This window comes from Neopsephotus bourkii, unplaced genomic scaffold (genome assembly GCF_033783945.1).
Source record: "Neopsephotus bourkii isolate Nb327-2 ecotype Australia unplaced genomic scaffold, CSIRO-AGI_Nbou_v1 NB_1044, whole genome shotgun sequence".
NCBI classification, from domain to species: Eukaryota; Metazoa; Chordata; class Aves; order Psittaciformes; family Psittacidae; genus Neopsephotus; species Neopsephotus bourkii.
In genome coordinates this window covers 287,405-313,004 of record NW_026901533.1, presented here as the reverse complement: position 1 = coordinate 313,004, position 25,600 = coordinate 287,405, and the positions used below count along the sequence as shown (strand labels likewise).

The following is a 25,600-nucleotide window of genomic DNA, read 5'->3' as shown; positions in this document are numbered from 1 at the left end:
TTCTCTTCTCTCCAGTCTCCATCCCTTTCTCTTCTCTCCCATCTCCACCCCTTTCTCTTCTCTCCCATCTCCATCCCTTTCTCTTCTCTCCCATCTCCATCCCTTTCTCCTCTCATCCATCTCCATCCCTTTCTCTTCTCTCCCCTCTCCATCCCTTTCTCTTCTCTCCCATCTCCATCCCTTTCTCCTCTCCTCCCTCTCCATCCCTTTCTCTTCTCTCCCCTCCTTTTGTGGCAGGCAACATTGAGCTTTGCAGCTGAGAAGCCTGCTGCCTTCAACTCCCTGCCCTCCCCTCCTTTCAAAGCAACAGCTTCCACCCCTTGCCTGGGAGAAAGGGAAACCAGCTCTATCTTAATAGCAAAACCCTGTAGAGGATTCCCCTTCAGGCTGTTTGTGAGCCAATGGCTTTGAAGCACTTTTTGGCATCTCATTAGTTTGCTATATCCCTAATGATAACCCTTGCCCTAAAGCAGACTGTGTGATTGCAGACAGCTTGGATTCCTTTGGAACACATCCTGGTGCTGTGGCCACTAATCCAGCAGGAACAGAGTGGGATGTGGTGGAGGAGGATGGGGACAGCGCACGAGTGAAACAGTGTCCTCCCACAGGCTCAATCCTGCAGTGAATCCAAACTCCTCCGTGGGCATGGCACATCAATAAGGAGTGAAGGCACACGCTGGTGGCTTCACACCATCGAATAGCCTGGGTTTAGAGCCTTCTGGAGGCAGTGGATTGCTTCCACTGGTTTATTTTGCCTGTGATAGGTCCCTGGTCTGGATTTGTGCATAGAATAAGGATTCCAGCCTCTGACCCTAGCGAAGGGCTCAGACACGAGACCTCTCAGGGTTTCCTACTCCTGCTGTGCCATTGAATCCCACACTAAGGCTATACTAAGACTATTCCATACTAAGGCTATACATACTCCCCCCTACTTCCACAGACAGAGCTTGGGCTCTAAACTGAGGAAAGCTCCTGTTAAAAACAAGGGAAGCCAAAGACCAGTGGAAGGTAAAAGTTTCCTCCCTCCCCAGTGTTGGGTGTATGGGGCCTTTTTCCCCTTTTTTAATTCATTTTCTCTTGATCCTCAGTTATTTATTCCCATAATCATGGGTTTGGTGCAGATTTCATCCCCTGCCTGGTCCAGGGGGCTGTCTAATTCATGTTTTCCTTCTCATCTGCTGACTCCTATAGCCATTCAAGACAAACACGGCTGCTTTGTGGCATTTACACCCAGATTCTACTATCTCCTACATAGCCACTAGGGAGATATGGCTGTATCTTATGGCATAAAGGCACCAATATGCTCAAACTGGCTAAGCCAGAGTCATGCCGAGTTGTTCTAGCCCAGACAAAGTCTCACTTTAGACATAGTTTGAAGAGAAACTTTATGCCCAGCTTTCAGCTGCAAGGTTGCTTTTCCCCCTGTATCCTTGAAGGAGAAAGAATTCAAAGGGATGCTTTCATCTAGTTTATGCCCAGGATCTGATCTCCTTTGAAATGGTTATGAGCTGGTAAGGAATTTGCTCTGGATTTAACTCTTTTCAAATAATGGCCTTGGTTTGCCTGGTTTTCTGACCATACACACATAGGAACAGGAAGATTTTGGGTACCCCTCCTCACCCACAAGCCCTAGAAATGCTGGGTAACATCCAAGGGCTCTGAAATGCTGTGAATTCAGAAGAAAACAGACCTTAAATGATGTATAAAGCTGTGTGAAAACACTGGGGTATTGCTACAGAGTCTTGGAAGGATTCAGAAGAGGATCAGATGCTCAGGTGGAGAATAGCAACATCCAAGTGCCTCGCATAGCAATGGTTGAGATATGGGAAACACCTACATTGAGGGGAGAGGCCAAGTTCTGAGTGCTTGGAGGGAAAAAGGCCATTCCAAATGGTCCTTTTTCCTTTAAGGAAAGAAAGAAACCAAAGCAGGCTGTTCTGCAGCCATGCACCAGATGTTGGTCCTATCTTCCACTAAGGAATATGGTTTGGGGTATTGTCAAGTAGAGCATTGACAGCATTAACAGGGGTAGAGTAGATGGAGATGTTTCTGCCCATAGTCATGCTCTGAGCTGAAGGTTTGGAGCCAACCAGCATCTCCCAGTGCTCAGCCTGGAGAAGCAAGGCACTTACATGCTGTGTCTCAAGGAGGATAGAATACTCTGTCCTACCTTTTGATGTGAGGTCTGGCTCTGAGCACTTGACGTTTGCATCTGGAAGAGTGGAAGAGAAGAGGTTGTCTCTTAAATTCAGGAAAACCCAATGGTAACTTTGCCAATGCCTAGAAGAAGGAGAAAAATGCCTTTGCCATCAAGAAGTGCTCCTCTAAGGTTGAAGAGAAGAGGCTGAGTGCAAGTACAATGCTGGCTGCACCAGGTCAGAAGCATCAGGATCAATATCCCTGTCCTGTCTGTCAAACTCTGACTTCGAGATGCTGGTTAATCTTGTTAGTCTGGAGTGCTGGAACAAGAACAGGATGATGGGGACCATGACATGAAAAGAGTTGGATTTTGCTTTGAATCTTGGGGCTTCTGTAGCCACATCCTGGGGTTTCCCTCTGGATTGGGTTTGGGCTTGCTTCAGCCTGCGTAACATACATGTGTATATCGACCTGTGTAAGTTAGAGCTCTGATACGGGCTGCTGGCTGTGCTCAGCCCGGTGCTCAGCTGGTTAAAGATGCAACCCACAACCAAGTGCTGTGGCTCCTCGTTTGTCTCTCCAAGCACCGTGCAACTGCTGAGTGTGTCATTGGGCATAAGGCAGAAAATGCCATCAAGGAGCTGCCCCTTGGCCACTCAGCAAGTGGGCAAACACAGCACAGGGTTTGTCAGAGACCAGCTTGAGGTGGGGTCTGCTCCTATGGAATGGAGGCTAAACCCCCCCATTTCTGACATCAGTGGGAGCAGGACCCTGATCAAAACATATTCTCTTAATAACTAAAGGCCTATTTTCCACATACTTGAATTTACAGCACAGCTGGACTATTTTGAGGGACTAAAGGCACTTTAACTGTCTTTTAATGCAAGGATATTTACAATGGAGTAGCTGCATGGAATACAGTCTTGATATTAAACAAAAATCTCCCTTTTGGACTGCTTTGTTTTGAAAATAAAACATGCAAAAATGACTGCTCTGGTTATGTGGACTTCCAGGAGTGATTTTCCTCTTGTATTCTCTTAATGGATGCTATGAGAACACAAGGATTTTTGAAGACGTCCTCTGCTGCCTTAGCAATAAGACATCATTATCAGGACGTGTTCCCAGGACATAGCTGGGATAAAAACGAATGTAATTGGGGTTTGAATCAAGGCTATAATTTACTTGGCCTGGTTTTGACAGTAGTTAAAAGCCTGAATCACTTTCAGGGTCATTACCTGGAAGCTCTGGGGAGCACCTCTGCCTTTGGGCTTCCTTTGCTACTGTACATGAAGAGTGTGAACAAACTGGCATGATGCAGTGATTGAAAGGAGATGATGAACTGTAGGGAATGGCTTTTGTGCCATGAATAGATTGATTTCTGTGGGAGCTTTGACAGCACTGCTCCTGTGTGTGTTACACCCAGAGTAACTGCTAAGGGCACAGCCAGAACAAGGACTTACCCATATTCCATGCTGTTCCCATGCAAGTTGCTGTGTCACATAGAAATAGCCAAGCTGGCACCAAAACTGGAGCAGTTGGGTCCTGCTTCACACCCCCTACAAGAGAAAACATCATTAGAGACACACTGAGAGAGGATGATGTGCACAGGGGACAGAGCTGTCATAAAAGCAGCTCCTGGTACCCCAGCTGCTTGGCTGGGATGTGTGAACAGGAACACACCATGTTCCGCCTGGGGCTGTTTCATAGCATCTATAGCTCCCATTCTTGGCCTTGATGCTGCTCAAGGAGCTAAACCCTTCCTTTTCAAAGCAGAACTTTGTCCCTGCTGGCTACAACTGTGCTGCAGTACTGGAAAAAGGGGCAATATACCTGCTTCTTCTCATTTCCCCATTGAACATCCCAAGTCCCTTGCATCCTGCCCATCCCCTCTTCCTCAGAAGTGTTTTCCAGGCTGGAAACAGCCACAATAGGGATAGCTAAGAGTTAATTCCAGCCTCAGAACAGAATTCAACTATCCCAATGCCTTGTTCTATTTTTTCCAGGAGAGAAGTAGCAGATACATAATTAGGAAGTGTATATATATATATATATTCCATTTACATATATATACACATACATATATAAGCAAATACCCTATAATATATAAATAAGCAGAAATATAAATAGCCAGCTCTCAGCAAATAGGTTTCATCCTAAATGGTTTTCAAACCCTCTTCCAGAAACAGGGAAAAGGGGGAAATACCTGATCCATTACACAAATGAACACTGGTTTGTGCCCTGGCCAGGTAACCTCAGCTCCAACAGGATGCAGCCCTGGAATGAAGAGCACAGTGAACAGACAGGGAGCAGATTGCTCTACAAAAGGGCCTGTGGGTGGTGGAATAAAACCTCAAATAGATGCACAGCTTTGGAGCTGCATTTTACAAGGGATGGGGAATGAAGCTTTGGTTGCGATTGGGAGCAGGGGCTGAGGGCTCCTCAAGTCCTTGCTTAGTTGTGTGTTAAATGTCTTTGTGTTGCTTGGCATGGGAAGGAAGGATGGGAATAACTTCCTTTCTCACAAACAAATAGTAAATTAGCTGGGATTTGTGAGATACTTACAGAGACTTGGGGGGAAAGGGGTGTTCAGTGCAGGCTGGAACCACTTGCTAAGGTGACTGCAAGTATCAGGCACATCCATCCCAGGAGCTGGTGGTTTCCATCTCTTACACACATTAAAACGACTTCGAAATCTTAGGCACAAACTCTTCCCTGTGAGGGTGCTGAGGCGCTGGCACAGGGTGCCCAGAGAAGCTGTGGCTGCCCCATCCCTGGCAGTGCTCAAGGCCAGGTTGGACACAGGGGCTTGGAGCAAGCTGCTCCAGTGGAAGGGGTTGGGATTGGAACTGGATGAGCTTTAAGGTGCCTTCAACCCAAAGCACTCTGTGAGTCTATGGTTTAATGACATGCTCACACACAGCACATTTACCTCCGAGCCTCCTATGGGTTTTAAGTGCCCAACAGGCTCATGCTCACTGCCACTCTTCCTGCCCCCAGCAGTAGCAGAGCACCAGAGACAGAGCTGGTATTTTTACCAGTTACATCATGATGCTCACACGTTCAGTGTAGGCAGGGTAAGGATAAATTAGGTACACAAGGCAAAGCCCCTCCTGCATAGAATAAGCCGTTAGCAGAACCATCACCCGAGTTTAGAGCAACTCAACTGTATATTTCCCTTATTAGCTTTCATCCTGTCAGCTCAAACCAGTTTACAAACAGCGACGAGATTAGAGCAAAAAATCAACTGTGACTCATTCAAGCAATTTAAACCAAACAGGAGATAATACTTTTACCCTGCAATGCAATTAAACTGCAGAACGCAGTGGTCCTTCGTTGTGCCCATCACTATGGAGTTAAATGCAGCTCCATCACTGCACACTAAACATGTTTGGATGTGGGTTTGGACTCGGGAAACCCTTAAACCGCTGTCAGACACCAGAAAGCTGTAGCAGGATGTTCCATACATGACCCATTTTGTTATATTCTTTCCCCAAGCAGTGGGGGAACCACTGGGAACATTGGTCTGGGCATCAATGAACACGCCTGAAATCCTTTATCCCCGCATTCCTGGAATGCAATTCTGTTGTGATGGAACAGAGGCACAGACCAGGAAACGGATGGGGATGAGGAGGAGGAGTGAAGGGTTAACAGAGGCACAACCCAGCTGCAGGAAGGGACAGTCGGCAGGGATACTGCTGGCTATATCCCACATGGAAAAAGGAACAGGGACACTGCAAGGCTTTAGGCTGTACGTAGCTGGTGCTGCCCCGCTGTCTGCTCAGGCTGTGATGATGCCGTCTCAGCACAAATCCTGCCATCGGGGTTCCATCATCGTAATCCCCACTCTCGACGCCGTTCGTTTAAGCAGCATTATCATTTATCATAACACCAAATGATGCCGTACCATTCCTCATTCGGGTTGGGGTGACCTTTGCTTCGGTTCTATTCCAGTTTCGCTAAGGAAAGCTCTTCCTTCAATGAAGTTCCAACCCAAACAGTCTTTGAGGGGGAGAAAACCCTACAGGGAGCAGTTCTTTAATCGAGCTGCAGCCCTCTGCTGCCATCGTATGGGAAGTGCCTTTGGAGCAGCAGGAAAACCTCTCCCGAGGGTTTCACTCACTTATCCCCGACAGAAGCAGTTATTTATAGGCAGCTACTTCGGAGGCAGGGTTTATAAAAGGAAATCATCATTTTTAAACGAGCTTTTTAGTGAATACCAACTGTTCGCTGCCCTAACAAAGCACGGCGGCTTTGCCACGGTGTTGGCATCGCAGCACCACGGGACAGCGCTGCTTCACAGCACGAGCATCCTCCCCGCTGCACAGCGATTCCGAAGTGCTTGGTGCATGCAGCACAGCCTCTGCTGACTGATGTTGTGCCATGGGTTTGATTTACAACACTACAGCTTTGCTCCAAGACATACAAGGAGACCTTAGAGCAGCTCCAGTGCCTAAAGGGGCTCCAGGAAACCTGGAGAGGGGCTTTGGGTAAGGGCCTGTAGGGACAGGCCAAGGGGAATGGCTTTAATCTGCCAGAAAGGAGATTGAGACTGCAGGGGTTGGAACTGGATGAGCTTTAAGGTCCCTTCAACCCAAACCGCTCTGGGATTCATTCCATGATTCCATAGGCGTCCATAACCCACAGAGATGCTCCTCGTGGTACCCATGTGCCCACACACAAACCCCATTGCATTTCAGAGCCCGTCACCAACCACTCATCCCGGTGGACACCGAACCGCCGCAGGGAGCCCGTTCGCCCCACAAGGAGCCGGGGCCAGCCTCGAACCCGCAACCCCACCAGTACCGTGCGCCGGTGCTGACATGGCTGCCCACAGACGTTAATTATTCAAGAGGGGGCGTGGCCACACCGCGCTCTCCGGCTGCGGATTGGTGGGGACCTCATTAATTATTCAGCAGGATGCCGAGGCGCTTCCTAACCGCCCACCCCGCATTGAAAGCGGCAGCGGGCGAATAGGCGGGAAAGTCATGATTACAAACTAATTAGCATGAAATTAAGTCATTAAGGGGTTATTAAAGCACGGTAATGGCGCAGCGCCGCAGCAGCACCCCTCGGCTGCCCCCGGTCACCGCAGTCCTCCAGCCCCATTGACAACCATTGAGCTGCATTGGTTTATGTGTGTTCACAAACACGTCTGCTCAACAGTAACCCACACACAAGGACCCCCAGACCCCCTTCACCCCCGAGGGAGCAGTGGGTGTCTGAAATCATGCTTTAAATAATTAATTGTGGTTAATAATAATATAATAATGACAATAATAATACTCTTTTCCTTCCCCCTCCCCCCACCCCCCCGGGGTCTCCTCACCCCCCACCCCTGTGGCTCCCCTCAGACGCAGACGCCCTGGCTGGGGGGCTGTTGAGGACAGAGCCCATCCCTGAGGTAAAACATGGATCCTATCGTGCTCGCTGTAAGCAAGCATCAACTTGAGACCTTTTTTAGTGCCTGGGGGAGGTTTGGGGGTGCAGGTCCCCCTTTTTTCTTGGGGGGGGGCTGAGGGGCTGTGGAGGGTGGAGGGGAGCGCGGCCTAGCTGGGCCTTCGGCCTAAAGGTGTGTCATGGCCTGGCTAAATCCAACCTGAAGGATAAATATAACTTAATCCACCAGTGAACGTGGTCTGAGGGCAAACCCTGTGTGAGGGGAGAAGCAAGCAGGGGTCTGTGCTCCCCCTCCATGCAGACCCTGGAGGGAAGGGTCCTCCCTCACCACAGCCGCCATGAGCAGGGGCACGGTTCCCTCAGCTCTGCATTGGGCCCTGTCCCACCCGAGGTGATTTCAGTCTGCACTAGCAGCACCATGGAAGTCATTTGAGGATGTAGTGAAGTATTTAAGATGTAATGATGCCTTTAGGGTAAGGAAAAAGTTGGGGGTTGTGCATTGTGTGTGGGCTGGGGGGGGTACAAGGACAAGCAGGGCCCTCGAGGTTTGTCCTCCCTCACTTGAGCCCGTGCCTTTTTGCACTGACAAGGCAAAACCTAAAGAAATAAGGGGGGAAAAAAATCCCCTTTGGAGCTAATATTTGAAGCAAATGGTTCCATGCTCTTTGTGAGGAAATGTTCCAAAGCCATCTCCAAAGCAAACAATAAATGTTTGCCAAACCCTAACAGGGGGGCTCAGGGAAACACCAGGACAACAGCGCATCCATTAGCGGGAGGTTAGCGACTGCTTCGGGACAAGAAGCACTGGGAGTTGCTGCTTTCTGCTCCGTAAACAAATTAGCTTATAGCAACAAATAGGATGGCCCTTCCTGGCTGATATTCTGCGTTTAGTTTGTTAAATATTGAACGTTTACCTTTCAATTTCCAGCCTGGATTAAGCAGTTCTCTAAACAAGCAGATGGGGATGCGCACACCATGGCCCTGCTCTGGCTGAACTCCCTAAGAAAGAAAACTCCACGTTAAGTCAAAGAGGAAGCATATGGGAGCTTTCAGTAAAAGTCTCTAAAGCTTTTGGCTTTGAAACTCACTGTTTGTAGTCTGTTTTATTTACGTTCTATTTATCTAGCTCGTCTCTAGGTTTGAATAGTGGGAGTCAATTCAGCTTCGACCCGATTGAACAGGACCAGAATTGGCTGAATTCAGCTGAAAACCTCCCTTGTGGCAAAGCGGTTTTATCCTTCCCTATAACACAATTGCAGACCTAAGGTAAGATGCCATAAATCCTCCCAAGTACAGTCCCGCTGAGGACGGGAAGGGGAGAGGGGAGGAAAAGAAAGTAGCATAGGGCTGCAACTTTATGTCTAAAGTATGAATCTGAAATATGTATCAGGTTTAGCCTCTCTTGAACGCATTTTAGTGGTTATAAAGAGGAGTGGGGCTGCTCTGTGCACTGTGCACAAGGTATTCAAGCTGTCTTCAATCCACACTTGTGAGTATACATTTCCAACTGACTTCAGCCTTTGCTTTTAGAAGGTAAACATTTACCCATATACACCTATGTTTATCTAGAAGTGGTTTCTTGATTGTTCCTAAAGGTGTTACAGCAGTTTTCTGTCTCAGGCAGTGCAAAAGCTGAATGAAACACTAATTTTAGGAGCAGTTATATTGGCTCACGAGCCTTGTGAAAGTTTAAGCTTGGAGCTTAGAAGCTAGAAGTAAACCATACCAAAATGAAAAAGGCTTCCAGTGAAGTGTAACCTCCTTAACTGCACAATGCAAACTCTATCCAGCACACAGGCCCGAGTCAGCCAAACCCATTTGTAACACTTCTAATGAAATGGCCTGTATTCTTGCAGTTGTCAGGACAAACAGTGCTTCCATTGTGGATGTGGTAATTTTGCTCAGTGGCACATTAGAGAGGTCTGGCTCTGCAGGCTTTCGTAAGAAACATGAAGGATGTTTGGAACTCGTTTGCTGTAATTTTTGTCAATTTTTAATCTTCCAAACAATGAGGCCTATTCTCCGAGTGTGTTTCCCACTGATGGCAACTGGGAAGTTGCACTGCAGCTTGGAGGGGGTCCAGTTCTGTTGCTACCAGCGCTGCCAGCTCTTGTAGTTACACTGCAGCACTCATTCTCCGTGGCAATTCCCCTGGAGCCTCAGCTGCTGGAATCAAGCAACAGTGTGAAAAATCTCTGTTAAAAAGAATAAGACTTGAGGCAGCGAGGCACTAACCCTCACTGCTGCCTGACAAGGTGAGGTGGGCCTGTTCTAGAGACTCAGAAACCCGAAAGCAAAGGAAAAGAGCTTAGGCATTGATCTTTTAAAGCTCATTCCTTCCAGGCCCTCAGGATTCTGGGGGAGCTTGGCTCACTGGTTTTCGTTGTTCACATTTGTATATCACACATATATGAAATATATACGTCATCATATGAAATATATATGTCATTATATGAAATTAAGCCACGTGTTAACTTAAATGCTGCAGAAAAACTGATCTGAAGCATCACTTTGTTACTTTTAATTCCTTTTTTTGTTGTATGCAAGCATTTGTATAAGTAGTGTAACTGTGTATAAATAGCTATCACTATAGGAATCAAGCAGCATGACAATCCTTTCAATAACATCCCCAGAACTTTATCTTATTCTGTTGAATAGTTGGTGTACCAAGGCAAGAGAATGTTGCTAACCACTTCAGCTTTTACCTTTACACGTACTTCAAGAGTTTCCTTTCAGAGCTATTTTCCTATCTTCCCGATGTCGCACTCAAATGATGACCCCCATGCTTTTATCTTTTCCTCCTTTAAAAGCAGCTGAATACTCCGTTCTCTGAGGCATGGAATTAGAACATCATCTAGTAAATTAAATGTCATTGCACTAAACTAAACCCTTATCTTATGCATATGACCAGATTTTCACGCTCCATCACCGTGTTTACAACACGGCCATTTCCTCCTAGGTTTGGGGATGGTATTTTCTTCCTCTGTTAACAGACTTCCATGTTTTCTCTCTAGGTTCAATTGATGGGACTGACAGGACAATGACCTCCACCCCAGGGACCAGCTACACCTTGATTCCCAATCAGAAATACAGACGCAGCACCCGTCGCTCCAGAAAGGGCTGCAACCCCTTGGACACAGACTCCCAATCTCTGTCAACACTTGGATATTTTCAAACACTTCCACTAGAGATCTTTCAAATGATATTGAATTATCTTTCAGGTGAGAATCTGATAAGAAAAATCTCACTTCCAGTGTCTGAAGATTACCACAAAAGTTTCCCATTTAGAAAAAGCCATTCTTATTTAAAGTGGTTTAGCTTTTACCTGGATGAAGCCATTTGATGTGAGTTATTCTCTGAATTTTCAGCTTTTATGTATGCAGAAACAAATGACCAAAAATGTAAATGATAATGAAAAATTATTTGAAGTAGGGTTTGCCTATTATGTGCTAAAAGTATTCCTTAGATCTCTCCATTTCTGATGACTCCAGTTTGTTGGCAAAAGAGATAAACTGCTTAAATTTTGGTATATACGAGATAAATCTTATATCTTGGCCAAATTTTGAGGAAGATCAAGTTATTGACTAACCTTTTTCTTGCTGTGAAGAATTACAAGTATACTGGGTTTTGCCTTTTCAGTGAAGGATATCAGCATGCTGAGCATGGTGTCGAAAACCATCAGCAGCCACCTTATGAATTACATCTCAACCTCAGCAGGAAACCAAAGGCTCTTACTGCGAGACTTCCATAACCTTGAGCTACCTGGCAAGGGAGAAGGATCCTATATTTTAGAGCACTACAAATCTCTAGGTGATCCTTTAATGCAAATGGTAATGATTAGAGAACTGAGCTCAGTTAAAAGGTTTCTTCTGTTTTCTGCATTGATCAGTAAAATGCTTACGATACAACCCAAATCATTTGTGCAGCTCCCTCTGAAAGTGAAGTTCCTCTCAGTGCCAAATAGCCTGCTCCATTAGCTGGCCAGGGGAGGTGGGAGGAATTACCTGAAATGATTCCAAAGCCTCTTAGTTATGGAAAAAATAATGTATATTCTGCCTCCTCTATGTCGGGTTTTATTCCCCCCCCTATTAAATGGCAAGCAGGGGCTGGGCAGAGGATCAGCTCTCAGTAGTAGGTGTTTCCAAATATAGACTGCTTGGCCACCAGCACTGGAAACTGCAGCAGGAACCCAGGCTCCCAGGCCCCACACTGCCTGAAGGAAGGAATGTGGCTGCTCAGGCTGCCTTCCTGGAGCACTCTGGAGTAGCTCACATTCCTCAGTGTGGGAAATGCAGCCGCAGCACTTAAATCCAGCCCAACTCTAAAGTGACCAAGGACAGTTGCCATCGGGAAGACTGCTTGACAGTCTCCTTGAGATGGATTGCAGAGCACATTCCACTTCTTAGGAAAGAAGCATGCTGTCACAAAAATGTTCTCTCAGTTGTCAGTGATTACAATTCTCTTTGGCAGCTCTGGCTCAGAGTTCAGAGACAAAAAGCCATGGAGAACACATTTTCCTCTCACTCTCAGCTTAAGGGCAATGTGAAAATGTCTGTGCTTTGGCTGTCATGGTGTCCTGTGTGCTAATCAAGCTCTTTCTGGGTGAAAAGATTCACATGTTCTTTGTTCCAGCTGCTCAGACCTCTTGTGGCATGGCTAATAGAAACCCAGAGCAGAATGACCTGGGTTCTGTGGTAAGGAGGAACATTGTGCAGCCTCAAATCCAAACACATTTGCTTTTTAACTTTTCTGCTAATGTTTAAAACACACTTATTCTAACTCATTCTAAGGTGTTCTATCAGGGAAGCAAATGAAATTAAAACATGATTTGATGACAGCTATTTACTGTTACCTCTCTGATAGCTGACAGAAATAAAATGATGCCATGGTTAGATGTGGAATTATAAGTACAGTTTGAACTTTAGACATTAAATAAAGGCAATGGAACGCTGTTAAAGTCATTTAGACCAAAGACCTCCTATTGTAAATAATACTTGTAGGTTTTGGGGTATCTTAAAGTAATCTTAGTGGTTTGTTTTTAAAATGAAGCTGGAAAAGCTACAATTCTTTTAAAAAACCCTAAAAATAAATGTCAAAATTAGTTTGACACACACAAAATGGCAACTTGTGATTTGAACAGAGGTGTGAACACTATAGTAGGCCTAGTAGTAAACCAATGTCATACTCAAAATATAAAGATCACTGGCAATATCTGTGTCATCAGTGGAAGGCTCAGGAGTATGTTTTTGTTCAGAGGTCACTTGCAAAATCAATATTCACTTTACAGCAGAAAAGACTGTATACAATGGAAAAAACTCATTGCCATTCAGACAGCCTGAGCAGGGACTGTACATAAATGTCACTTAACCTCACAGGGGTCTGGCTCCACTCAAGTGCACAGTACAATCTTCCAGTGCTTATAATGGGGTCAGAATCCCAGCCATGGTTTAAAATGGACTTGAGTTCTAAATGATCATGGCCCTGTCCTTCTGCACAGGGGGGTTTCTGCTGAGCAAACCCAGGAGCAGCACCTTCTGCTCAACCCTTTCACCCACCAGAATTCCCCCTGCTGGCGTCTGTCTGGGACATCTCTCTAAAGCCTATTATAGTCCATAGCAAACTGACTTGATTGAGCTTTGGACGCTGTCATGGGCTGATGAATAAATGATGTCTGTCACACAGGAATGCTCATACCCTGCTAAAGAAAGAGTCACTTTAGAACCACAGTGAATGCAGAAAGCACTTTTTGACATTGGAGAAGCTGTGTGTTATTTGAGAGACTGACAATTCAGACAAAAAAGGTTTCCTCTTTATTCCCTCCCCTAGAAAACTACAAAGTACATGCTTTTCTGTGGATTTCTTGATTAATTAACTATGTATATACATATATATGATTCTGGTAAAAGGTTTTGAAGAGGAGGCTGTTAACCCCTTTTCTGTCAGTAGGGTAGCTGTTCCACACTATAATGACCTCCAGACTTGGACATCCTAAATGGACCATTTCAGCCCTGTAGAGGAAAAAGAATTCTACCCCTTAGCTATGTTTTACATTCACACTGTTTAGAATCTTTTCCTTTTAGAGCATGTGGCTATCTGGAAAACAATTTGGGAAGCTTGTTTCTCTGTGATAGAGATAGCATTCCCCAGGGAACTGTTAGAAGAGGTGCAACGAGTAACATTTCTTCCCACTATTTTTAACTGCTGTAATTCTAAAACCAATAGAGATACAACCATTTTTATAGGGCTCCAACTGTGGCTAACGGGGGTTTTACAACAACACAATAAACAAGTTATGGCCTAGGAAGCCCTGACAACATTTCTCTAGTAAAAGATGTCTTGCTACAAGAGGCTGCACCTCTGCTCCAAAGCACAAATTCCTCTTTGTGCTGCTCTTGTTGCCTCACAGCAGTCTTTCTGGATGGTGTGTGGATATGTGTGATGGGAGCACTTTTGCTCATTCAGGAGCACCTCTGCTGTGTGGCTGTACTGACAACATGTATGTGTTTGCTCTGCTCACAGGATTGTTGCTTAAAAGATGCACGCTTCTCCTGCCTACTAAAGAGAGGCTGAAGTACATACACAAGGTTCTCTCAGGAGTAAGTTCATGGTCCTTTCATTACTGTTTCTAATTGCCCCTTGCACTTACAACACCATTTCTATGAAGCACTTACTGTTGAATGATGCCTTTTACTGTCCCTTTGCTGGAGTTTATTACTACTATGTAATGAATTTATTGATTTGAAATCAGTGTCTCTTTAACAAGAGAAAAGCCTAAGCCAGCCTAGACCAAGGCTTTTCTGCAGAGATTTCATATTCCAAGAGCAGTGGGTTTCAGCTTCTCTTCGCTTTGTGAACTACTAGAAATGTTGCAGTGGAAGAGCACAGCTCTTCTAGGAATGTTACTGTCCTGGAGGAGACAGGGCTGCTCATCTTAGAGACCATTTGCACACCCTTTTGACCACAGTTTTGGACTTAATGCTAAGCTTTGACATAGGGACTGTAATTTGTTCCCTTACACAATAAGGGACTCTTCTGAGTCTTTTGAATCAGTATTGATGTTCACAGGTAGCACAGAGAATTTTCAATCACAGGAATTAGCTTCTAGCAAGATAAATCACGAATGTTTTGCCCTTCCAGGTTTCCTGTTTCAAACTTAATGGTTGTCCAAGTCCTCTGCATTGTCTGGGATTACAGTGCTATGGGGTATTTTTACAGGTACAGTATCTATGGAGACAAGGCAAGTATCCCAAATAGAAAAGAAAAAGAAGGCAGTTTTCTAAATTAATCTGTGGTTTTGGAAGCTATTAAGATGTTTAAGATGGTTTTGAGCCTTGGGATGTAGGCAGAAGGTATTTATTCACACAGTTCCCTGAATTTCCTTTCTGGTTGTTAAAGTTGCTGATTTGACTTGGGAATTCCTTGGTTTGGATTTCAGTCCCAACCAGTCTGGGTCTTGATTAGCCATTTATTATCCAAGATGACACAGGAGAAGGGGAGGATTTGATTACACAGCTTCAAATTCACAGCTCAAGAGGCTTACTTACCATAATGACTACTGTGATTGCAAAGATGCAGTAAAACACTCCAGGTTGGGCTTTTTAACACTACTTGAGACGTTTGATAGTGAAGTGCTGGAATTGCCATAGTGGAGGCTTTACTGGAGAGCAACTGTAAAATAAAATACAGAAAGAAGTTCTCTTTTAGAAGAACAGGCACCTTGAGCCCATTTAAAAAGCATTTAAGTCTTAGAGACTTGTGTTACACGTGCTCTATACATATGCAGCATGAAAGGATTTGACGATACCAAACCCTGTATTATCTTTCTGTGGTTAAGAGCTACAGACAATTATTTGTGCTGGGACATTTGTCTCTGTAGCAAATCCCTTTCTGTACTTTTCCACATAAGGTTCCAAACTAAGATCTTGGCCCTGAATGTGGGACACCATTGGCAGCTTTTGATTCTGGGCTGCCCTAAGCTTAAGCACAACCTCTGGCATAATGCACAGCCCCTCTATAGCAGATAATGGTTTCCCTTTGCTCATAAGGAAGGAGCTGTGCAGGCACCACACTCCAGGTATGACACCTTCCCTCCCTGTTCTGAGAAACTGCAGGACAGATTGTATTGATCCAATAGGAGAAATGGCATTGTGATGGACATCTAGGGCTCAACCTCCTCATTTTTACCCCCTCTCTTTTGTAACCTTCAGATCCTAACAGCAGGCTGGGATGTACTGGAGTGTCACCGGGTTTTTAACTTCCTCTGGGAGCTGAGCAATTTAGGCCGTAAAGTACAGACAGTTGTGAGCAGCAAACCAGGTAATCATCAAAGCAGACAAAAGCCCTACCAAATCGAAACACACTATCAAGGAAAAGGCAGAAAATGGAGCTCCATTACTGCAAACAAAACGTGTCTAGAATTGAGACTGCTTTAATTCTCCTAAGCCTTGTAGCATCAGTCCTTTCCACACTCTCACACATGTTCTGTTGGCTCCAATGTTAGGCAGAAAATGGGCATTTGAAGGCAAATACTTCACGTAGATGAATAGAGCTATTTTTTGCTCACTAGCGTCAAAGATAAATGCTTTTGTCTTTCACACCTATCCTAAAGTGTAGAGAGTTGTCCTGAGAGCCACTGGGGTGTTTTGAATCATTCCATTATCAAGCCAATGCGTAAGTTACGTGTGTGTATAAATAGTAATATGGACTTGAACCTTTTTGACTGTATACCAGTACCAGTGAAATCAGCAGGAAAGAAACCAACACAGAAATAAAGGGAATGAGTAAAAAGCCAGGTTTAGTGTTTCCAAGACACAGCAGTGACATGGCACACAGCTTTCAAGAAATTCTCATGTTACGCAGCACAGGACTGGGTGTTTCTGTGGGACACTATCAGCAGCCACATACGCACCTTCCTCCTATTTCCATTTACTGACGCCAAACCCCAGAAACCAAAACCCAGCTGAGAGCCCTTGAACCATACACGAGTTGCTGCAGAAAGGTACCACAGGCTGCATCAATAGATTCTATGGCCTGAATTAGCCCAATGTACCTAAGAGGGCCAGAATTTCCTTCAATCCCCCTTGATGCCCTGGGTCAGCTTTAAGAAAATCCTTCTTTTTCTTCCTATTAAGGAAGTGGTCATCTGTATCACATCAGGATTACTGTATTGATAATATCCACCTTCTTTTTCCCCAGGAAGTGCCCAGAAGCTGGAGCTGAGGATCAGGTTGTACTGTCGCAGAGTCTTGTTGAACCACTGGATTCATCGCAGCGACTCCGCGTTCTGGCTGACCCGAATTTTGAAGCCATGGCCCATGGTGAACCAAGCTCGCCTGCTGTACATCATCTTTGGGCCAGTGTCCTCTCTTGATGGCGAGTAGTCTGGGGTGGGGGGTCATTTACAGAGTTTGTTTAATCACTTGGTCACTTACCAGCAGTTGTGGTTCCTATATTGCTCAGGACATGTGCTTTGGCAGAAAATGATACAAGGACCAACAGATGAAGCCAGCCTGAAAGGTCTAGCAGAGGCTATTAAACTGCTGTATGATGCAGGAGCTAGAGAATGGACAGCAGACGACGTCATCAGTCTTGTGGATGAGCTGTCAGGTGTGGTTTTGCCTTTATCATTAATCCATAGGATTATACACTCAGGGCCTAAAATCTGGCAGTGGAAGCGTTTCCAGCACACGGGTGCCTTGGGAAGCTGATTGTGATATTCCTTACAGTAGCTGAGGCAAAAATGGAAAAGCCATTACACATCAAGCCAGGGAGTACTGGGGAGGAGAGAAACCCAGCATTGCTGACAAATCCAGACTGTCTTTCCCCATTGTGGAGTATTTTAAGAACCCATGCAGACCTTTTAAAATTCAAGTCTTGTCTAGCCATTAGTGAGGAAACATTGTCCAAGCTGTGTAAGCTGAAAACATAATGGTTGTTCCAGCCAACATCTACTGAACAATGTTAACAGCTACACTGAAAGTTAGTTTGGGGTGAGGTTGTGTCATGAAAGCTATTGTGAAGAGCTCTAACTGCACTGCTGGTAGGAACTTCATTGCTGCAACTGCTTTCCAGAGGGTATCCCCTCCACGTCCTGGTTAACTATCAAAGCCAGTGATTCATAGATTCATGTCATTCAGAGCAGTTCTTGTGGCACTCCTTTCTTTTGTTCAAAGCTGGCTGTAACTCTCTCTGGTTCCTGCAGTGGTTCCCAGGGAGTGGCTCATGGAGAACAATGCTCGGCTGCTCGTTCTGAGTGGAAACAACATCTGCTTCACGTTTATGGCCACTAAAGCTGTGAACGGGCGAGTGGCTGAGTTAGCCAGGCTCATGGTGTTCCTGACCTTGGTGAGTGCCCCTAAGCAAAACATGCTCAGGCCTTTTGTCTCTTTACCCCCATTTTGCTTTCCCAGACTTGAAAACTGTTGCCCCATCTATTCCTATGTACCAGGAGTAAGTCCTGGCAGAGGCTTGGGAACTCTTTCACCCTCTGGTCCCTCTGCAGCCACTGCAAAGCCTGGCCTTGAGGAGAAGTACCACTAGCAGAAAGTGGAGCAGTTCCTCTACTAGCAGGCCAACCACAACAGCAACCTCTATGTCCTGAGAACAACCCCTAATTTTCCAGGCCATGGCTACAGCCATGCATTACAATCAACACTTAATGCTAAGATTTAATCTTGCCTTCTGTGGTTTTGTTCCCACTATAAAAGGTGTGTTTCTAATGTTCCCCATGTCCATCAGGTCTGTGAGAAGGACCTGTACTGCATGGACTGGGCAGTAAAAATGATGCAGAAGGTCTGCAAAGTTTTCAGCACTCCAGTGGAGAGAAAGTACTTCCTACAGTGTCTGGAGAATGCCTTTGCTCACCTCATCATCGACATGCTCCAGGCAGTGCTGTCTGGTAAGCACTGACCAGGGTAGGGAGCAACACGGTCAGCATGGCACCACATCCCAGCCTCCTTCTTCCCTCACCACCAGAGCCTCAAGTGCTTTGATATCATAAAATCAATGTCATAAGTAATCATAAGTGTTAATACCTAGAAAGGCTGACAAGAAACCTGGAGAGGGGCTTTGGCCAAAGGCCTGTAGGGACAGGCCAAGGGGAATGGCTTGAACCTGCCAGAGGGGAGACTGAGCTGAGCTCTTAGGCAGAAGCTCTTCCCTGTGAGGGTGCTGAGGCGCTGGCACAGGGTGCCCAGAGAAGCTGTGGCTGCCCCATCCCTCGCAGTGCTCAAGGCCAGGTTGGACACAGGGGCTTGGAGCAAGCTGCTCCAGTGGAAGGGGTCCCTGCCCATGGCAGGCGTTGGAGCTGTATGAGCTTTAAGGTTCCTTCCAACACAAACCAGGCTGGGAGAGACATTTAATCTAACCAGTCCCCCTTGCCTAAGAGATTCCCAGTGCCATGGACAGTGGAGGCAACACTCTTCTAAAACAGGTCCCACCAAGCGTTGGGCCCAAGATCCTTCTGGGCTGAGCCTAAACCTGGGTTCTGAGCAGTTGCTCCCTGTACCACAGCTTGTCAGCCTCCATAAAGCCTCCAGACTGCTGATGGTAACAAGCTGGAGAGATGAACACCCTGCTCCTGGGTCTTAATGCACAATTGCTCTTGTCCATCTGGGAATGAGGGAATGTTGGAGAGTCTCCAGTGTGCTTCCTCAGCTGTGCTGCCCTTAGGTGCCATAACTGATGCCTCGTACATCTAAGCAGAGGCTGCTGAAAACACACAGGGAGTAGGACTTAGCTTCAAGAAGTAATTTCGTGTCACTGATCATCCCTAACTGCTTTGCTCTGCTCCGCCAGGGGATCGTGACGAAGAGGACAGCAGCTTCTTGAACTTGTTTCACCTTGTCAACGCACAAGCGAACTTCCATAAAGAAATCCTGTGCCTGAGCATGGTCAGCCCCAGCAGCAGCACCGCCTGACGCTCCGGGTGTGCCGGACTCTGCTCAGATCCTGCTGGGATTTTCCAAAGCATTTTTTTTTTCCTAAGCATTTTTCAAAGCAGTATCCAATTATTTCTGGAACTTCCATTCCAGCAGGAGCTGGAGTGGCAGCGGGAGGAGCCAGAGACACATCAGCCCAGTGGAATGAGCTCATGGAGCTGCTGGGACCTCGCAGTGGAGCTCTGGGCCTTTGGCTGCTCTGTGGCAGCACTGAGGAAGGCACTGGGGGCCTCTCCTTTGGGAACATACCCTGCATTCCTTTCCCACTGTGGCTGTTTGCATACACAATAAAAATGACACAGTTTCCACGTTTGAAGGGCACACACAAATTGAAGAATGTTATCTTAGTTCAGAACCAAAAATATTTGGATCTTTCCATTTTGCTTTCCCTTGGGAATCGGAGGAGAAAGAGGCAGATGTAAGCAGAGAAGTGCAGCTACACTGAAGAGGTCTCTCTCACTACCTCTTAATCCTGGGACAGAAGCACTCTCTATATTCCACATCCCACTTTAGCAGGAAGAGGTGATTCCTGAAAGCCTTTGATCAGGCAAGGCAATCCCCCCTCAAACCACAGGCACCTTCTAACCATAAACCAAGAAACTTCAGATCCCTCTGCCTGCCTTGTGTGAGAAGCGAGCTGTTGAAGGGTTGTTGTAGGACTTAGCTGAGTTGTAGATACATGTTAAACCCACGTAGGCTAAGATCACTGTTTCATTAAGGTACATAAATGTTTGCTCCTTAGGAAAGGTTTTGGTTCTCTCCTATATTGCCTTCAAAGCCTATGTGATGCACAATAAAGCACACTTACTTTACTCTGTGTTGTTTACAACGTGGCTGTTTTTCTTCCGATGATTAAAGAGCCTCTTCTCCACCCAAATGTTTCTGTGTTCCTCCAGGACCAGATTTTAGCTGCAGGGACCCACGTTTAGCTTCGGAAGTGCTTCAGCTGCAGGCGACAGCCGGCTGATGGCAGCTGCTCCCACTTGATTTCACCAGTGACAGCAGCCTGCACGTTGAAGATCCTTCAACGTGTTGAATACGCTATTACCGACAGGATCTGACTCCATTAAGGAATGAGGATGGTGTATGTGTTTGCTGAGGATCCTTGCAGCGTGCCGGTAGATGGCAGAGGTGAAACCATTCCTGAGAGGAGTGTCTGCAGAATCTCTTCCAACATCCCTTTTTCCTTGCTCTTGGAAGGTTAGCAAGAGCACGCTGCATTCCTACAACTGCACTGCAACTACGTGTAACTGGCTCTGAAGTAAGCCAAAAGCAAGGCTCTTTGTCCAAGACTTTGTCAGTGAACTGAACACCTCCAAACTGATCCCAAAGGAACTCAAACTGCCACGAGCAAATGCTTGTGGCACATACAGGGACAGGGAGATACAGCCCAGGAGCTGCTGTGTTGGAATGCTACAGCCTGGATCAATCACTGTCCCGCTGGATCGCCATCAATAAATCATCTTGGTTGGTGGAATCCAGAATAATGGATTGATAACAGTGTCCTGCACCTTCCTGCTCCACTGACTTTCCAGTGTGTCACTGCTCTGACACAAAGCACCCCCAGGCTGGAGGAGCTCCCCCACCAGTGCCTGGCTCCTCTCCTGGGACAAGGACACGGTGGCAATAGCCTGTCCCAAAGGATGCCCTTGGGCCAGCACAGCAGCACAGGAGTTCTTTGATTCACTGGCAGCAGCCCCAGGCTGAAGGCCCCGTTGTGCTAAAGCTGCCAACTCTGAGTTATTGATGGTGTTATTAATCAGTATGAACTGCTCTTTCCCTTGCACACACCCCAGCTCAGTGCTGGCTTCTGCAGCGTTCATACGTCCATCAGCATTGCCACCAGAGGAGGACCAAAGCTCAGCCCCCCCACAGTGGGACTCCCCAAACCACTTGTGCTTGCACTGGGAATGCACCAGACTTGAAGCCAGTATCACCAGCATCGCTGTCTGATCTGCTCTGGTGATTGAACACCTCTGGGCTAGCACAAACCCTGGATCCAGAGGAGCCTGGAGAAGAACAAGCTGCCAAATCTGAACTGCTGCCACGAGGAGCTGAAACCCTCCCAGGGTGAGAAGCAAAATTCCCTCTGTGCCAGTGTGGAGCCCCGGATCCCATCTGCTGCAGCCACTTCTGCCTGGTGGTCTCCATCCTTCTGCACTTCACCCTCCAACACGGAGCTGGCTGGTTCAGAACAGGGAGGAAGGGATTATCCCACCCTGCTGGTGGGTGTGCAAGGCCCATGGAGGGGAGAGGAGAGCCTGGAGTAAGAGCAAATGACTGTTCCTGGTCTCACACTCAGCTGAGTTTCCATTCCACGCATTCCTCCTTACTCACTCTCTCTTAATCACTGCAGATGTTGACATCAGACACAGGCCCACGGAGGGGAGGTTGGTGAGAACATGACTTATGCCTGAAGAAATTCCTCCCAGAATACTTCCAGCTTCCCATTTTCGACTATATTTGGTGGTGGAACAAGGAGAAGCTTTTCCCCATCCCCAGGCCTCGGCTCTCTGCACCCCAAGGACACGCCTGGGACCAGAGTCACCAACTTGGGCTTTCTCTCCGGAGCTTTACTAACAGGAAATAGCCGTGTCAAGCACTCAGCTGGCAGCACCGACCACATCCAGCATTCCCAGGCTCTGAAATCCCCCTGCTTCCTGCAAACAGCATCTTCTGAAGGTCCCATCGACCACTTTGGTCCCTGTTCTATGTGGATCCCACTTGCTTGCACCGCTGCTGCAGTGGTTAACTAATGGTTAACCACGAGGAGCTTTTCCCATCATGATTTCAGGTGTTTATGGCTTAACAACAGAATAATCCCAGGGGAGACCAGGGATTATTTTGTCTTTGAGGAGGATGAGACTTCCAGTCTGAGAACAGGATAGCGTGGGACTGCCTGTAGGAGCAGGGATGGACGTTGGGGGTTGTAAAAGGACAGGGAAAAGCTCATAAAAGGACAGGAAAATCCCTCCTGATGCCCCAAAACACCTTCCCAGACCTCTCCTCGTGGGGGGAACTGAAGCTCTGAAATGTTCTTTCCATCCCACAGGAATTCCCATCCTATTAAAAATGTTCCTTTTTGCTATGGTGAGATTATCTAAAAGAGGGGGACAGGCAGTGCCTGGCTCAGGGATGCTCCAGTCCGTGCAGGAGGACACGTTTGGCATCGGCCGCGTTCTCTCCCTCGTCTCATTCCTCTTTATTTCATTTCCTTCTACATTTTACATCTCTCATTTGAAAATAGAAGGGATTTTCTAAAGCTAAACCCTCGGAAGCGCTCATCCCAAGGGAAGCCACACAGGGAGGGGGAGCAGGACCTTCCTCATCCCCTGGGATGCTGCATCCAGCACCGGGAACACCCCGTATCTCAGCAGCAGGATGTCCCCTGGCTCCCACCACCCCATTCCCCTCCTTCAGCTCTCCGTTTCCTCGCAGTGGGGTTATGCTGTTCCAGAAGCTTCCCTGGGAGATGGAGCAGGCAGCGGTGGTGGCTCTGGAAGAGAAAGGAGATGCTGGTCAGAGCCAGGCCCAAGAGCTGCAGCGGCCCCAGGGATGTGGGGAATGGCAGCAGCTGCAGGCCCCCGTTGCCAACAGAGCCACCGAACCCCCCCGTTTGCCTCCTTTTAATGAGGCACCAGGATCCCTTCTTGCTTCTCCCTGAAGCCGTTTCATTTCTGTCCCTCTTGGGAACAACAGCTCGTGCTGCAGCGCTCTTAAAGCAGCTTTTCCAACCGGGAAGGGGATGCTGGAGCCGGGCTGAGGTGGCCTGAGCTCTGAAACAAAGCCTGGTGCCCTCCTTCCAGCCCTGGGCACGAACAGCTCAGCTTCCTTGAGCATCATTCACCCCAAACCCCCCCTTCTCCTGCCTCCCAGGACGCGTTCCATCCCCCAAGGGATAAGGAGCAACCACTCACCTGGCAAACACCCCGGGGGCTGAGCCGCATCGTCCCCAGCGCCGCTCTACAGCATGTAAATGATGTAGGAGAGAATCACCAGGCCGATGATGGCAAAAAACATCAGGATGAAGATATCCAGCATGGTGCTGAGGAGCCGGGGGGGGCTCCCCACTGCGGGGACAAGGGATGCTCAGCAGGGAGAAGGGATGCTGCTGTGGGGACAAGGGATGCTCGGCAGAGCCGCCGCTCCGCGTCCTCCCCTCCTCGCTCCGCTCAGGATGCAGAGATGATGCCGGAGCTGACGGAGCCGCTTTGCAGCAGGCAGGCAGGAAATAAAGGGATAAAGGATGGGGTCAGACAGGGCTCCAGCCCAGCACGGGCAGGGCGATGCTGGGGAGGCTCCTGAGGGGCTTTGTCTCCATTCCCCCCCCCATTGCTGCCTGGTTTAGGGGGGTGCTCATGGGGATGTGACCCCCCAAAATGAATTGGCCATCACAGAGCCCTGTGTGTAGGGCAGGACCGAGCCAAACTCCCACTATTCCATATGGTATTCCCAGGGTACAGCAGCATCCTTTGCTGCCACCGTCACCCACCCACCGCAGTGCAGTGTAGAGCCACACGGTTTGAAGCGAGCAGCAACACCAGGAAGCCTTTTGGTTATCATGGTTTTTGCCTGTTGATACCCACTGAGGATACCCCTTAACACTGGAGGTGCTCGAGATCCACAGCAGCATTCCCAGGAGCTGAGATTCCCCCCTCCCCACTGTGTCCCAATGGAGCAGGAAAAGCGATCCCGAACACAACCAGCACAAGCATCAGGTAAAAATTAGACTTTTATTGTTCATTGGAGTAAACGGGGCAGAGATTCATTGGGTTTGTTCCATTCCAAGGGTCGGTTCAAAAGGCCAAAGGATGGATTTGAGCCCTGTCGGGAAGGGGAACGCGCGGACAAACCCCGCTCAAGCGACGGATCCGGAAGAAAACACGTTCTAAGCTCAGCACCAAGACGCAACCAGGGCAGCTGGGATGGACGAGGGCTATTTTACACAGGGTAAGGAGCAATTCAGCTTTTGAGGGTTGGTTTTTCCTTACTCTTTTCTGTCTTTATTTATTTAAATACAGGTTTAGGTGCTTTTCAGCTATGAAGAAAGGCAAAAAAGTGCATAAGTTGAGAGAAAAGGCAGAAATCAAGCAGTCAGAGGTTCACTTCCCATGGCAGGGGACAGGAGGGGACAAGTACGACAACGGATCCAAGGTAGCATTAAAAAGGTCCCTATTCCTAAAAGGGATGCTGTGGCATTTGGTCCATTACAAAATGGGTTCACATTGACACTGCCCCGCTCCCAGGCAAGAACGTGATTTAGATGGGGATGAGCAGGATGTGACTTCCCCCTTCCCCTGCTCTTGTGCTCACTTGGTTTAGCACCAACCGGGATTCCCATCCTGGGAAGCCCATCCCGGCCTCCTCTGGGGTCCCACTGTCACCCCGATGGGACAGCAGTGCCCCATTCCCTTCCAGCCCCAAACAGAGCCAAGGAATGTCCCAACTCAGCTGCTTTGGTCCCTAGATTCCCCTCTTTTCCTTTGGGAATAGCAAAGGTGGCAGCTTCCCCCTGGAAGCATCCCAGCCCCTGCAGCACAGCTTGGGGGTGATGTCCTCCAGCTGCCTGGTCCCCAATGTCTGGCTAAGCTGGGGCTGGGAATGGGGTATCACCATGGCCCTGGTATCCAGCTTCTGGAACCCAGAAGAGCATCTGGCTCCTGCCCTCCCTGCACAGGCCTCCAGTTACACCTGCCCCTGTCCCAGCGCCTTCAGAGCCCAGAAGAGAAGGGGATGGGGATGTGCTTTGAGGTTTTGGTCCACAACGTGACCCCAAGCCAGTGGTGGCCCCAGAAGCCACCATAGCTGGGGACCAGTGCGAGGTGGCAGAGGGGGAGGATGTCCCGCACAGAGGCACAGGGACCCCGGATCACCCACCCAGCACATGGAGGGCTCAGGAGGGGCCCAGGAGCCCGGGCAGCAGCAAGAGAGAAGCGGGAAGAGTGGGGGTGGATTTGGGAGCACTGCAGAGAGGAAGAGGCTGCCCCAGCACCAGGGAGGCCCAGGGGACCCCCAGACCCTGGCCCAGAGAGAGAACCCCAGAGCTGCAGGGGGGGACGTGAGGTCTCGGTGTCGCAGTGCTCCCAGAGGGATGCGGGGCAGGAGGGGGGGAATGAGGCAGCTTC

At 47.8% G+C, this 25,600-nt stretch overlaps 1 protein-coding gene across 1 annotated transcript; it reads left to right on the top strand.

Moving 5' to 3' along the window:
- Positions 1-8,930: 8,930 nt before the first annotated feature.
- FBXO47 (F-box protein 47) lies at positions 8,931-20,249 on the top strand. The gene is made up of 11 exons (XM_061361006.1): positions 8,931-9,069; positions 10,551-10,757; positions 11,176-11,346; positions 14,056-14,132; positions 14,674-14,751; positions 15,744-15,852; positions 16,732-16,908; positions 16,996-17,142; positions 17,738-17,880; positions 18,274-18,433; positions 19,333-20,249. The coding sequence occupies exons 2-11, from the start codon at positions 10,577-10,579 to the stop codon at positions 19,452-19,454; spliced, it is 1,365 nt and encodes a 454-aa protein (XP_061216990.1). The 5' UTR covers positions 8,931-9,069; positions 10,551-10,576; the 3' UTR covers positions 19,455-20,249.
- The last annotated feature ends 5,351 nt before the right edge of the window (positions 20,250-25,600 follow it).

Bases quoted from the DNA above. Each gene is read 5' to 3' on its own strand.
- FBXO47 (XM_061361006.1), top strand. From the start codon at position 10,577: ATGACCTCCACCCCAGGGACCAGCTACACCTTGATTCCCAATCAGAAA. The intron at 17,881-18,273 runs GTGAGTGCCCCT...CATGTCCATCAG, and splicing joins TCATGGTGTTCCTGACCTTG to GTCTGTGAGAAGGACCTGTA. The intron at 18,434-19,332 runs GTAAGCACTGAC...CTGCTCCGCCAG, and splicing joins GCTCCAGGCAGTGCTGTCTG to GGGATCGTGACGAAGAGGAC.